This window comes from Ziziphus jujuba, chromosome 10 (genome assembly GCF_031755915.1).
Source record: "Ziziphus jujuba cultivar Dongzao chromosome 10, ASM3175591v1".
NCBI lineage: Eukaryota > Viridiplantae > Streptophyta > Magnoliopsida > Rosales > Rhamnaceae > Ziziphus > Ziziphus jujuba.
In genome coordinates, this window is record NC_083388.1 from 14268421 (window position 1) to 14283671 (window position 15251).

The 15251-nt window shown below is 30.2% G+C and overlaps 1 protein-coding gene and 1 long non-coding RNA gene across 7 annotated transcripts; one reads left to right on the plus strand and one right to left on the minus strand.

Moving 5' to 3' along the window:
- The first annotated feature begins 7518 nt into the window (after positions 1 to 7518).
- Positions 7519 to 11491, plus strand: LOC112490726 (uncharacterized). 6 transcript variants are annotated; one of them, XR_009634369.1, is made up of 5 exons: positions 7519 to 8487; positions 8669 to 8745; positions 8880 to 8989; positions 10022 to 11052; positions 11215 to 11491. It is a non-coding gene; the product is annotated as an uncharacterized LOC112490726 (long non-coding RNA). The 6 variants fall into 6 exon arrangements; XR_009634367.1 differs by having other exon boundaries at positions 10022 to 10657; positions 10919 to 11490; XR_009634368.1 differs by having other exon boundaries at positions 10022 to 10071; positions 10371 to 11490.
- A 1514-nt stretch (positions 11492 to 13005) lies between these two features.
- Positions 13006 to 14171, minus strand: LOC107411299 (fasciclin-like arabinogalactan protein 12). Its single transcript, XM_016018855.4, has one exon. It carries the CDS (start codon positions 14059 to 14061, stop codon positions 13153 to 13155), a length of 909 nt encoding a protein of 302 aa, XP_015874341.3. The 5' UTR covers positions 14062 to 14171; the 3' UTR covers positions 13006 to 13152.
- Between the last annotated feature and the right edge of the window lie 1080 nt (positions 14172 to 15251).

Sequence of the window (15251 nt, forward strand, 5' to 3'; positions counted from 1 at the left end):
ACATAAAGATTAGGAAACTAGTTAATTTTTCAACCTAAAAAAAATTAAAAACATAATAAAAATTAAAGGTTTCCTAAAGTCAAAATAAGACTAAAATTCTAAAACTTGGTGATCAAGCAAGACATATAATTGGCCTAACAAGGAAATAAACTAATTTCTTTCTTTTCAAGCCATGTTGGACAGCCACTTAGATGCCACATGTCCAAAGATACCATGTGATCAAAGTGCCACATCGTCATGCTCTTGAGAAATTACCAAATTGCCTCTAACTATATCTTCCCTCAAGCTTTTATATCCGCAGCCTTCAATGCTCAATATTGTTGCCAATTTTGATTCTTACTTAACAAAACTCTTACATTCTTGATTGATAAACACCTTCCAATAAGACCATTCAATATTACTTAAACCTCTTTGCACCAGCTCTAGTAATTGGTCTAGTTGGCAACTCCAATGGCTTAGGACTCCATCTTTGAATGCTACCATGATGATCCTCATCAGACATATTGTTTCATATGGGAGGACCAACAAGTGACCACATTAGGGGTCTGACATCTACCTATGGATACAAGTGTTCGGTTTCTTTTTTTTTTTTTTTTTTTTTTTTTGGTTCGTTCTAAAATTTGTATTTTGCCAAATGTTGCATGCTTCACATGTCTTAATTCAATATAGATTACCGATGGATAATTTTATGTTATATCGAGTACCTATGTAATTAATAATTGGAGTTTTTTTTCTTTATCATGCATTAAGATCTCATACATTTTATATGATAATTTTGTTTATATTTTTTTTAAAATTATTTTTGGATAATTATTATGTTATATTTTTAAGTTTTTTTGTATTTACTAAAAATCTAGTAACTTACTGAATTTTATACTTATTATTTACTGTTGTGATTTTAGATACACCATAATTTCAAGATAGTTGGATTTGGCATAGGTTATCAGTGTTTTAGTTGTTACTTCAATTATACTAAGATCTTTTAAGGTATAACATGTAATAACTCGTCCTGAAGTACACCAGAAATTTTTCAAATGTTGACTAAGTTGACCGACGTTCACCGAGTGGGGACCATGTTTACTTTTTGTTTCAGTTGGAGTTTTGCATTAACCAAGATACCATTGCAACGTACACGTTGACCTGAGTTTGTGGACTTGTAGCATGTCGAAAACAAAGTTGTGATTCGTTTTATCAAATATATATTGTACAAATAAATTGTTTGATTATTTATATTAAATGTTAAATTCATTTTATGTGTTTTTTATAGTCTAATTGTGGGTACTTAGTAGGCATTTATGTAATATATTATGATATGTTTTCATGTACTGAGATGAATCATTGGTTTTACTCCAGTGATTTATTGTTCTTTACTTTCAGGTTTAGACATATTCTTTCATCTGGAAGGACATACAAATGACCACAGTAGGGTTTGACATCTAGCTATGGGTATGAGTGTTTGTTTTTATTTTTTTTTTTTTTCTGGTTCTTTCTAAGATTCTTATTTTCCCACTTGTTACATGCTTCACATGTGTTGAGTTACTATAGATTAGCGATGGGCAATATTATCTTGTACCAAGTCCTACTATGTAATTCATAATTAGAGTTGTTTTTTTCTTTGTCATGCATTTAGATCTCATAAATATTATATGAAAATTTTGTTTATATTTTTTAAGATTATTTTTGGATATTTATTATGTTATCCTTTTAAGTATTTTTGTATTTACTAAAAATATTGTAGCTTGCTGAATTTTATACTAATTATTTATGGTTGTGGTTTTAGATACACCATAATTTCAAGATAGTTGGATTTGGCATAGTCTATCGGTGTTTTAGTTGTTACTTCATTTATAGTAGTTAGTATGGAAGACCTTGTTAGGTATTACATGTAACACCTCATCTCGAAGTACACCAGAAATTTTCCACATGTTGATTGAGTTTACTGACATTGATTGAGTGGGGCCCATGTTGACTTTTTGTTTCGGATGGAGTTTCGCATTGACCAAGGTACCATTTCAAAGTACTCATTGACCCAAGTTCGCGGACTAGTTACATATTGAAAATGAAGCTGTAGTTTAAAGGTTATAAGCAAAATAAGTTACAATCCAAGCTGTTCGAGTGGTGTTGTATTTGACTTTTAATTCTGGTAAAAGTTTAGTTTTGAGTTTGTATATAATTGTAAAGTACTCGTCAATACAAGTTCATAGACTAAGGGCATACTTATTTGAACATTTGGTTAAAAAGTTATGGACCTATGAAATTTTTTTGAGATTGTATTACTGTGTACAAAACTCTATGTGTGTGTCAAAATGTGTGCACTGAGCCAAATGATATTGTGCCATGTTTCAAGCTTCTAACCAATCCTGTGAGTGCACAATGGCACCGACGAGTGGTTATTGATTGGTTGAGGGAGGTCTAAGAGAGGAGAGAGAAAGAGGAGAGAGAGGGAGAAAGAGGAAAGAGAAAGAGGAGAGAGGAGAGAGAATTGACCTTTACTAGTTCTCCATGCTCTAGCCACCACCAAAATGCTTTCAGAAAATGTTAAAGAGAAAGCGTTGCTTAATAACAACAGTAAGCGACGCTTTTCTTCGGTGTCGATTGATAGAAGACTAAAAACATTAGCCAATGCTTTTGAAAACAAGGCGTCGGTAAAAATTTTTAATATTGGGTGACAGTTTTGTAACGAAAGTGTCGACTATTAAAATTAGACTGTTTAAAAGCTAACATGTAAAAAAATTAAATGATAGTTTTGAAGCAAAACTAAGAAAAAAAAATATATATATATATATAGTGTGTAGGTAAAGTCAACGCTTTTTACCTAAAAGCGTCGACTTTAATGTGTTTTATTTTTTTATATGTATGGTGTTCAAATTTTGTCAAAATTAATTGTTTAAAAGCTAGATTTTAAGTCAGTGTGTATTTAATGTTGCACGGTATATTGATTCAATGTTGCATTTAAAAAGTTAAATGTAATGCTTGAACATCTCAATACTTATTCAAGTATACTAACTAGCAACTTGAAGTAATAAATCAATTTTTTTTTAAAATTAAAAAGGCAAAGCCGACATTTTTAACCTTAAAAGTGTCAGCTTTGACCTTTTTTTTTTTTCCTTACTATATTGTTTAAACTTGGTCAAAATTTGACTATTTAAAAGCTAGCTTTATGTAAAAAAAATTAAAAGATATTTTTTAAGCAAAACAAAAAAAATATAAAAAAATATAAATTATAGGTAAAGCCGATGCTTTTAGGTATAAAAGCGTCGGCTTTGATTTTTTTTTTTTTTTTTTTTATATACTTGACATGCAAAGTTCATGATGGCGTGGTTGTTGTGCACTCAACCATATGCAAAACCTTATAATTACTAATATTATATTTTTACACATATACACATACAGCTTATAATTAAACGAAAAAGAGACATTATTTTTTAAATAAGGGAGGATACTTTTCTAAGAAAAATCATCACTAAATGGAAAAAAAAAAACCTTTAAAAAATAATTTTAATTAATGTAATTACTAATTCATTTTATAAATTAATTTTATAGGGATTTAAATATATCACAGTATCAAATAGTTTTTATACATGGTGTATGTTGATATCCTTTTTAAAATTTTAGAAAATAATTTAGATTACTTTATTTTATAATTTATATTATCTTTATATATATATATATATACACACACAAGTAAATGAAAGAACAGACATTAATATTTGTTTGGATTAAGGAAATTGTAAGAAATAGAAAGGAAAGCATTCAAATCTTTAGTTGAGTAATTTTTTTAAATAAAACTAATTTTTAAGAGATTTCATTTTCATAATTGTCTCGTTAAAACTTGAAAAATTATTTAAAATTTTTTTATGTTAAAGAAGTAATAGGCGACCCTTTTTTAAAAAATTGTCACCTTTTACAATACTTAGCGACACTTTTTTTTAAAAAGTGTCGCCTATTCTAACATTTAACGACCTTTTTGAAAAATGCTCTCTTAATATCTAGCGACGCTTTTTTTGAAAAAAAGTATCTCTTATTTAATAGTTATAATAGATAGGAAATAAAAATGTGATAAATTTAATTATTTTAAAAATTTTAATAGATAGTTAATAAAAATATGAATCAAATATACTAAAATATTAATCAATATGTTAATTAGCAATATGAAGTAAAATAATTAATTTATTTCTTTAATTTATTTGTATGTTAATTTTAAATTAATAAAAATTTGATATCTAATTCAAATTTAATGATAATCACTCTCATAACGGATTGTGGAGAAGGTAGGACTGTTTGGTATCTAATTCAAATTTAATAATAATCACTCTCATAACTCCAAAGACTATTTGGTATCTAATTCAAATTTAATAATAGTCACTCTCATAATGCTGAGGTCTTTTCAGAACAATTGACTTTAGGTTTGAAAAAAAACTCCAAAGTTAAGTATGCTCAAGCAAGAGCAATCTTAGGATGAGTAACGTCTTGGGAAGCTCTGAACAAAAAATCCCATAAAAGATCCCATATCAAGTGCAGCGGCTAAATTACTGACAATATCGGTAGAGAGTGATGAGTCCGCCAATGAAAGCGGAGTGTTAAAATTTCCATATTTAAATAAATCCAAAAGTCATCACCAATCAAAGAAAAATTGGTTTCTCAACTTTATAAAATAAATTAGCTCCAATTGTCATCCAAAAAAATAAAATGAATTAGCATGCTAAAACATGATATAGTATGCTCATAACAATTCTAATTAATTTAAAATATAATATATCCAAAGTGACTGTTAATCACAAACTACAAATTAGAAAGCGTGCATCATACTTAACAAAAACACATACAGTTCTAAATGTCATGCTAATGAATGTACAATTCTTAACTTTATAAAATAAATTAACTCCAATTGTCATCCAAATAAATAAAATAAATTTGCATGCTCAAAAGCATGTTAACATGATATAGTATGCTTATAACAATTCTAATTAATTTAAAATATATATATCCAAAGTGACCTCAAATAAGTAGACATTTGTAGTCCAAAAAATGTAAGTTAACTTCCCAAAAAAAGAAGTTAGTCCAAAAAATGTAGCTTAACTTCCCAAAAATAGAAGTTTAAAAGTCCAAAATAAATTAGAAACAAACTCCAATAAAGGTAAAAACAAAGTAAAACATGCATCAAAACATAAATATGGTAAAACATTCATCAAAACATAAATATATATATATATAGTAATGAAAACACTTAAAAGCACTTAAGCTTTGAAAAACCTTTTTAGAGCTTTTTAGATATTTCTGAGGCTTGGGAAAAATTTTGACAGATTTTTATAGTTTGCAATGTATAAAAAAATATTATGATACTTAATATTATGATACTTCTTGATTTTTTTAGATTTTTATTATTTTAATAGTAACCACGAATAGTTTTTCAAGGATTATCAAATTTTTCTCAGGCCTCACAATATTTTTTGTGGCATTAATATTTTTTTGAGACTTTTCAAAATCCTCCAGTGTACAAAAAGATAAAATTTCTACGGCCTTTATAAATCTAGCAAGGCTTTTCAAACCCTTTTAGTACCTATGGAACCTTTTTGAGGATGCCAAAATTATTCATGGAGTTTGGGAAAGCTTTTCGGAAGCTTATTGAAGTTCCTTTAAGACCGTAGAATTTTGTAGCATTTAGAAAATATTTTTGAGGACTAGTCTAATTTTTTTTGTGGCTTACTAAAACTTTTTTGATACTTAGAGCATCTCCTGAAATACAGTCTAAAATACAAAACATATTTTCTATCATAAAGAATATCTTTTAAGATAAAGAGTGAATTTTACATCATCCAATAATACTGTTTATTTATGTTCTCTTTTTTTTTATTTTTTTTATAAATATTTATTATTTTAATTATAACATGTGTTTCTTTGTATATGAATTATTTATTTAATATTATAATAGTAGCATTGAAACAGGTGGTGTATTAATTAAATCAATATACACAACAAACAAAAGGGAATTAGTGACTAATTTTTCAGCAACCAAAAATATTTTGTCACTAAAAGAGACCATTAATGACCAAAGGATGATTATTGAAATTTTTGGTAGTTCATATAGGAAAACGGTAGTGTTCCACTTTCAGCGACCATTACTTTGGTCTCTAATTCTGATTTTCAATGACAAAAAATAATTTGGTTTTTGAACATGAAAGTGAGAAATTATTCCCGCCTTTTTTTGATGGGAAAATGACCTATTAGCAACCGAAAATAAGTTGGTCACTGAAAAAAAGATATCATGTATCAATAATTTAATCACTAATAGTTTAAGTAATTAAAAAATGATTAGGAAAAATGAAAAAAATAAAATAAAATGAAGGAGTTTTAGTGACCAAAGTTCTTTGGTCAACAAAAATTGATACTAGTAACCAATTTGTTGATCTCTGATATTGATATACAATGACCAATCATAATTTGGTCCTGAAAGATAGAGAAATAAGCAAACCCAAGTAAACTGGCCATTGAAACAAAGTATTGGTCATTGATATTCTAATAATTGCTAAGCAAAACAAAATATTAGATAAATTACCACTTTATAATGATATTATATACAGCCAGATATATAAACACTATTATATATAATTTTGATATAAGGAAAACTATTTTCTACTTTATAATGCAAGCCATATTGATATATTAAAGATTAAGTTACCATTTTACAATGCAGATTTAGTTCGTAATCATTTTGTTTAGGTGGTAATATTATAAATCAACCATTTTAAAATAGTTTATATTATAAAACATAATATTTTTATGAGAAATTATATATATATATAGTCTATTTGAGAACAATTTGATAGTATAGTCATTATTTCTTGTACAATTATTCTAATTTATTTTCCAACTGCATACATATAGAAAAAAAAAAACTATATGATATATATAGCGATGTCTCATTTATTGAAAATTTACCATATGTTATAATATAAATCATTAGAATTGTCTCATCTCAATACATGATTAATAAAGTCCTATGCAATAGAATACAATCATTGAATTGAAAAAAAAAAAAAGATCATTGAATTTAAGTTCGTCATAATGTCCTTACTATATTATAATATATATACTTATATACATAAATATATGTACATAGATTTTTTCATAAACACAGATAAATTTATAAAACAGAAAAGCACATATATACATATTTATTTGGTATTTTACAAAAATTTTTTTATATTTAATCACATTATTAATATGTACTTTTTTTAAAATTCATTATTAATTTATTAATATGTTCAAATAATTATAAACATACATTTGTTAATTTTGACTGTGACTAATTTTTTTGAAAGAACACTTTTTTTAAATGATATTATTATGTAAATTCATTTTTGGTATAAAATATAAAATTTTTTGCTAAATAAGAATAAAAAACTTGGGTTTTTTTGGCAAAAACAAAATAAGAAAAAATATTCATTTTAACTTAGGTGGGAAATTTGCCGCCACATCCTTTTGCCCTTTTTCCCTTCTTATTGAAACATTTTGCCTTAAGCCTCATTCGAAATGCTACAAGCCCGTCCCCATTCAACCAGCCTTGTGACTCCATCAACGCCATCCCACTTACTGGCATGTCCTCTCCGGCTAGCTCTTCCCAATGTTTCCTCTCTTCGGCCAGCTTATTGACGGAGGACCCTCTCTCGCACGCCCTCTCAGGTGTGCTTTCCATCTCTATTTTTTTCTCTTTTCCTTTCACTCTCTCTATTTGTCAGTCTCCCATCAGTTGTTTTTTTAGAGTCTCGAAGCAATTTTAGCCAAATTTCAAAAACTAGAAGTAATTTTGGCCGAGAGTTTTTGTTTTGCAGCTTCCCTCTTTCACGGTTCTAACGGACCTTTTCTCTTTAATGCCTGCCTCTTTCTCGTCATTTTGGTTGAGCTAAAGCCAAACTGCGCAACCATTCTCTCTCTCTCTCTGTGTCTGTGTTCAAGATCTGTGAGAGTCTTCTACGGTGAAGTGGGAGTTTTTTTCTTTTTTAATAAAGTAATAGGAGGTTTGAGCTTCTTGAATCCTTCGTCTTTCTCTGGCTGTTGTTGCTTCTGTCTTGTGCCTTTTTCCTTTCTTTTTTTTTTTTCGTCCGAGGTTTTCAATCTAGGCTTCGTACTTGCTTTTCTTTTTTTTTTTTTTTTTTGGTCTGAGTTTTTCGATCTAGGCTTCTTACTTGTTTTTCTTCTTCATTATGATTTTTTGTTTTTTCAAAATTTTTTGGGGGCTTTGAGTGGAGGTTTTTTGATGAAAGAAAATGGAACATTTTCGGACTAAGAGGTCCAAGATTGCCAGCATTACTAAACGGGGCTCTGTTTCTAAGGAATAAGGTCTGTTCTTTTTTCTTTGTTTGTTTTTAAAAAATTTTTTTGGGGCTTTGAGTGGAGGTTTTTGATGAAAGAAAATGGAACATTTTCGGACTAAGAGGTCCAAGATTGCCAGCATTACTGAACGGAGCTCTGTTTCCAAGGAATAAGGTCTGTTCTTTTTTCTTTTTGTTTTTTTTTTTTGGGAAATTTTCCTGTTTATTTGCCGAGAAAACCAAGGAAGCTAAGAAATGGAACTGAAAAGTTTGAGTTTTTGATTATTTTGCTTTATTATTACTATCTGTTTTTTGTATAGCTGAGTCCTTCCTCTATTTTTATGTTTTTATGTTAGAAGCGTAGCTCCGAGAATTTGGGCTCTGGAAAGTGCAGAGCTGGGTCTTCCGGCCGCTGCCATTGTTCCAAGAAGAGGTGGGTCTCTCTCTCTCTCTCTCTCTCTCTCTCTCTCTCTCTCTATTACTTCCTAGTCCTATATTTATCGCTTCCATTTTTGAATTAAAAAGGGTACTGAATCTGAGCTTTTGAATTGCTTTTTTCTTTAGCAGAGGGTCGTCAGCGTTCCAGCTATAAGCTTGAAGATGGCTGATATTCCACCTGACGATTAGTGTTGGAGAAAGTACGGACAGAAACCCATTAAAGGAACTTCGCATCCAAGGTACAATTTTTTTGCTTCTCTGTGACTCTGGTCAATTTGACTCAGATTACCCGTTTGAGTTGAGTATTTACATTTTTTTGTTTGGGTTACCAAATTTGTTTCTGAAAACATATTTTTAATTTTTGACATAAAGTGGGATATTACAAGTGCAGCAGTGTCAGAGGGTGTCCAAATATATTTGTTGAGGTGATTTATAATGTATATATGAATGGGGCCGACCTGGAACGATTGAAAGTCATTTAGATCATTGTTTACGTGTTGAAGTGGTCACTCTGCTCTGCTGCCCTCTGTGCCAATAACAATAAGTGGAAGAAGTATTTTTATGTAAAAAGAAGATACCTAATCACGTGGTCTCACTTTTCCATTTAATTTCTACAAATTAAAATTTGGTTCAACTTTTCCATATAAGTTGTTATTATTAAAATTTACCGCAGATCAATAAATAATTGTTAGGTGATATCACATCCTAATGTACCTGTTTGAGCCATGAAGTGCAATCTAAAAATCCAAATTTTCAAGTAAATCTCCATATGTACGGTTTCAAAGCCCCATTAATTAAACAAAACATGTATAAAGGCCAAAATCCAAATTTGTTGAATAGGCACTTAAAAGGTCCAAAAAAACTCCTGCGGTAAATAATAAATCCTGGCCTGTTCTAACATGAGAGTTAACCTTAGGGGTTAAATAGATCAGCACATTCCTTTTGGTAATTACATATAAACTCTCATGTCATTTTATACAGTAGGGCATGCCTTAGGAAACTCGAGCAAGTCTGTACATTATGAGGTTTGCTTCCATAGGTTACCTTTGAACAAGCATCCAATTCATTTGCAGTAGTTAAGAGTTCTTTTCCTTCAGTAATCACCAGCACTAGAACCATAAACACCAGTAGCCATTCCAGAAGAAGCAATGTATGTCTCATCTCTTCTATATTTGTGATTTAAGTGTACCTGTATGTTTTATATATATAAAATATGGGTTAATCAATGAGAGCTAAATTAATTGTCAAACTTTCCTACATATTTTATGCAGATTTGGTGAATGAAGCTTGAGAGATATGTTTATTTGGAAAAGAATTTGGGGTAAGTAAAGCTGATAATGGAAACTTATAAACTTTTTATTCCTTGGTTGCATTTGAATTCATTTATTGTATTTGGGTTTTTTTATTAATCAATATTATACCATAGAGAAACATTAATGTGAAAGCACAAGCTCTTAATTAATAGAATTGGATAAGATATATATATAGAGAGAGAGATAGAGGTTCTGCTTTTTGATAACAAATGATGCATTTAAAAGTTAGTAGGAATTTTATTTTTGAGGTCTTTGTTTAAATATCAGATTTATGACCATTTGAAAAATATTATTTGCATTAATCCAGTGTCTGAGGCCACAGACCCCATTTTTGCCGACTTTCCCAATTGCATTTTGTTGGAAATCTATAAAAGTCCTTACCAGCTATATACATATCGTACACTCCTCATCCATCTCTCCAAAAACTAGAAGCAATTTTGGCCGAGAGTTTTTGTTTTTGTTTGTCAAGAACTTCAAACCCCCAGCCATCCCCAAACCCTGCAATCCCCATCTACAGAATAAGCTGAGGATTTTGATTACGTTGGGGTTTGTTGCCAAACTGATGAGGAACATCCTGTGGAGGCTAAGAATGAGGTATAAAATTGTTTTTGCTTTTTTATTAGTAAGGTCATATCTATATTATATATATATATATATATATATAGCAACTTGCTTCTTGTTTATTCAGTTTTATCTTTTTTTATTTAATCGCATGAAAAATGGGGGAACTTTTGCAAATTTGTTGATTCCTTTCCATTTGACTACTTTTTGCTCACATAATTTTTCTTTTTTTTTTTTTTTTCTGCTTAGATCATTTATTTTGTATTTAGATTTGCACTTAATCTTGCTTTATAGGTAGGAGGGGTTTCGTTTGCTAAATTTATAGGTAGCAACCAATCTTGCTTTTTTTCACTTGATGGTGCGCGGAGCATATAGGAACAAAGACTGTTGTGCAGATCAAAAGTCATGCACAAAAATTCTTTTCAAAGGTCAATTGGAACCTTCTCATCTTATACTTCCATGAGCTGTGTATTTCTACTTGTTTTTACTTAGTTGTCTGCAAAATTGACACTGTAATTTGTAATTCCATATTGGGAGTGAAATATTCATTGGTGATTTTCTTTTGTGATGTTATTGTCAATTCCATACAGTTCTTCCCTTTTGGTGCTGTTGTGACAAGTAGCAGTTTTTCTTCTATGCTTTTATCTGTAGCACTAATGAGAGAAACACTAATGTTATTCTCCAAAAGCACTTTGGAATTCTAAGAAGACACTACTCTCATTTTCGAACCACCTAATGATTGGTGACACCCAGAGCAAGAGGTGCTGATTACTACATTTGTTTATAGATTTTATTATCTATTTTTGTACATATTTAAATCATTGTATTATGTAACGACAATTATTTCGATGTAAAGTCAAATTATAGTTTTTATAAATATTATTTAAATATCTTGAATTATAAAAAATTAATAATTACATATTGTTTATTTTTGCATTATCAGTACTTAATTAATTTAAGATTTATTAATATTAATTTTAAAATGATTAAACTAAAAAATTGGTTCTATTGATCAAATTTTAGTTGCTGAAAGTCTTAGCAAATGTCATAAATTTATTAGCCATTAATGTTTGGTTGCTAAATAAGGGTATCGCTGACCAATGTTTTGTGGTTAACAATATTTTTAAATATGTAAAGTCATTAAGTGGCCAACATGTTGTTTAAAATGTTGCTTAAAATGTTGCCTTTTTGAAAGATTTTCAAAGATTAAAATTTGATCATCAAAACAACAAAATTTGGTTGTTAAAATTTCAGTTTTAACAATCAAATATTTATTAGTAACTAAAAACAATTAATTATAACGTTTAAGTGATCATACAGTGATCATGTTTTTCTGATTGCTAAAAATTTTTAACAATCAATATAAATCAAAACCAATGGTCACTAAAAAGCTTCTTTTTAGTTGTGATAATGTTAAATTAAAAAATAAATTTGGCTTTCTTACTTGAAGAGTCAAATCCTACTTTTTAAATTAATAAATTAAAAAAAAAATCCACTTGAGTTCTTTCTTAAATCTTAACTTCTAAAATAAAAAACCTAAAATGATGCTATTGCCCCTCTGCCGACAATCCTCGTGCACTTCCATGATACATAAGAATTAAGGTCCTCTACGATTTTTTTTTTACTTATTTATGCTTATTTTTTAATCTCAACCATGCATTGTCAATATAATGGATGATATGTTTCTATTTTATTAACACATTTTTTTAAAACATAATTAAATTCAAATGAAACACATATGATTAAATATTTTCGGTGTTGAAAAAATAAAAATACAGAGAAAACAAATTAAAAAAAAAAGAAAAAAGCAGAGAATCCAGGTTGATACATAATGGGTCTTCTAGAGCACAACTTTGGTATAATAGGGTATAGACAATTTCAAAAGTTAGAGGGTAGGTAAAATGTTAAGCATGTGGTTCAAGGGACATTGCCAGAAAAAGTGAAAGACTTATAATATTTGTTTGTATACGTGTATGATGCTTTGTCGTTATTATCGTGCAACTCAGTTTAGTTATCAAATTACATTGTGCATCTTAAAATAAAATAAAAAAATGAAAAAATGAAAAAAAAAATAATAATGTTATTAAGTTTTAAATTTTTTCTCTTTTTATTTTTATTTTTTTATTCGGTAACAAAAAGTTCAGAAATAAATATTATTATTTGTCATTTTAATTATATATTAATTTTTTATTTTAAAATCTTAAAATAAGGAAAATACATACTTTTGAACAGCCGCACGCGCGCAAATTTTTTTTTTTTAACCAATTTTAAATACAATTTTATACTACGCTTTTGTTGCTAGTGTAAAATTTGTCATCAAAACCAAGCAGAAAATATAATATTATTAATAAGAAGAAGAAGAAGAAGGAAAGAAAGGGACGAAAATAAAAAAAATCCAATTCATTAAAAAAAATAAAAAATACATGTTCTCATAAAATATCGTTATGCAAACATGAAACCAAGTCTAAAACAATCAGAGCACCCATTCATTAACCGTACGTACCATCCAACAACGACCGGCAAAATCATTAAACAAAAGCAAATTCAATCTGACCCCACAAAAAAACTGCTGCAAGCACAGCTCCTCCGATGGACGCCATGGCATTTGCAGTGAGACTAACTCCACTGGATGCATTCACGGACTCAGAGGCAAGCGGGCTGTCCGATAATGATGATGATGATGATGATGACGACGACGACGACGAAGACTCCTCCTTCTTAGGCTTCTTGACTCCAGGTGCGGGTGCGGGTGCCAGTGGCTTTGCCCTGGGAGCAAAAATACCAAGAGGAAGAAGCACCCTGTCGACCTTATAAATAGCCAGCTGGTTGTCGGAGTACACAGTGCCAGAAATGGTGGTATTCACAATACCGGTGGATATGTTGACTATACTGCCGGTGGTGGTGATGTTGAGGGGGTATTCATAAGTATCGCTGGCTTGTGTGCGAACCGGGTTGCTTATGGTTTGGAAACTTGAGATTGGTACGAAAGATGGAAGTAAATGGTATTGTAGGAGCTGAACCTTTTGTTCGGTAGAAAGGGAATTGAGAAGGCCCGCTTTGAGACCCGAAAATGCATCATTGGTGGGCGCAAAGATGGTTAAGGCGTTGTTTGAGTTGTTGAGTTGTGATTCAATCTGGTTGATTACTTGGGTGTTCTTCAAGATTCTGATAAAAACACTGAAGACGCCTGCTTTCTCAAGGATTTTGGTGACATTTGTGGGGCCAATAGGGGCCTTGCGTGGCGGAGCTTGAACTAGAGGAACTTCAGCAGGAGATTGAGCCACTGGTTGAGCTGGTGCTTGCGCTGCAGGGGCATGAGCTTTGCCTGCAGATTGATGACGAGATGGGGCTTCAGCAGGAGACTGGGCAAAAGTTGTGGTGCAGAGGTAGAGGAAGACAAGAAGGACCGGAAGAGAGATGAGAAGCTGTTTTGTCATGTTTATGAGTAAAAGAAGAAAGGCTGAGGTTAATGTGCTTTGCTTGGAAAGGAATGCTTTACGAGAGAAGGTTTTGCACAAGTGTTTGATGCATGGCGTTGGAGGGAGGATGGGGATTTTATATATCATTGAAATAGGTGAAATAAAGTGTACTAGTTATGCATATAGTAGTTATAATTGAGGGCTGTCTTTGTTTAGAAAGGTGAAAGAGCGTTACTGAACTGAGGTAGACGCAGAGGCTTTAGTATTTGATTTACTAGTTTCCTTAGGAAAGCAGAAAAAACTAGAGTTTTCATGTAGGTGTGGGCAAAACAGGGTACAAGATTTGCTCTTTGAGCTGATAGAAAGTTTTGTGAAATATGCTTGGGAAAAGGTATAATATTATTTATTTACTTGCAATAGGAAATCTGAGAAATAGTTAAAGGGGAATAGAAGAGCAAAGCATGAATTAAGATCGATATTGATATGCAGTTTGCAAGTTGTGTTGGATGGCCCATCCTTTAAGTTCGTGGGATGAGCTGATCTATCAATGCTGATTGATCAAGGTGGATCATCTTATCACCTAAAAGTTCTAAGGATCTATCTTTTAGTTCCCTATTATTAGATGCCATGTAGGTTTTTGACAATACCCTCACTCTAATAACTTAAGCACCCTTCCCAAATTAAACAAGAAAAAAAAAAAAATATATATATATATACATACATACATAATTATTATTCAATTTAAACAACATTAGCTTTTTAAGGAGATATTTTTTATAAATAAATATTATTCGCATATGGTGATGTCACTGGATTGCAATTTCCTCATATAGGTTTTAAATTTTAAAACAAATAAATATATTTTTGGAAAAAATCAATTAATTATCAGCTGCCAACTTATATATAATAATCATCAATACTGACAAATAAAAATTAATACTTATCTTTATTATTATTTTTTTCAGCTACGTACCTCAACTGAATAAGAAACATAGATGTTCAAAAAAAATTATATATATATATATATGTATATATAAAGAAAAAAAAAAAAAGAAGAGAAACATAGAGGTGTAAACATATTGACACTACACATGACATTAGAAAAGCACAGTACGCATCCTGTGGTGATGAGCACCAAATACATAAAAGGACCACGAGGAAAAATGCGTTCATGGGTTGGGTATAATACCAACTCATAAATATTGGCT

Bases quoted from the DNA above. Each gene is read 5' to 3' on its own strand.
- LOC107411299 (XM_016018855.4), bottom strand. From the start codon at position 14,061: ATGACAAAACAGCTTCTCATCTCTCTTCCGGTCCTTCTTGTCTTCCTC.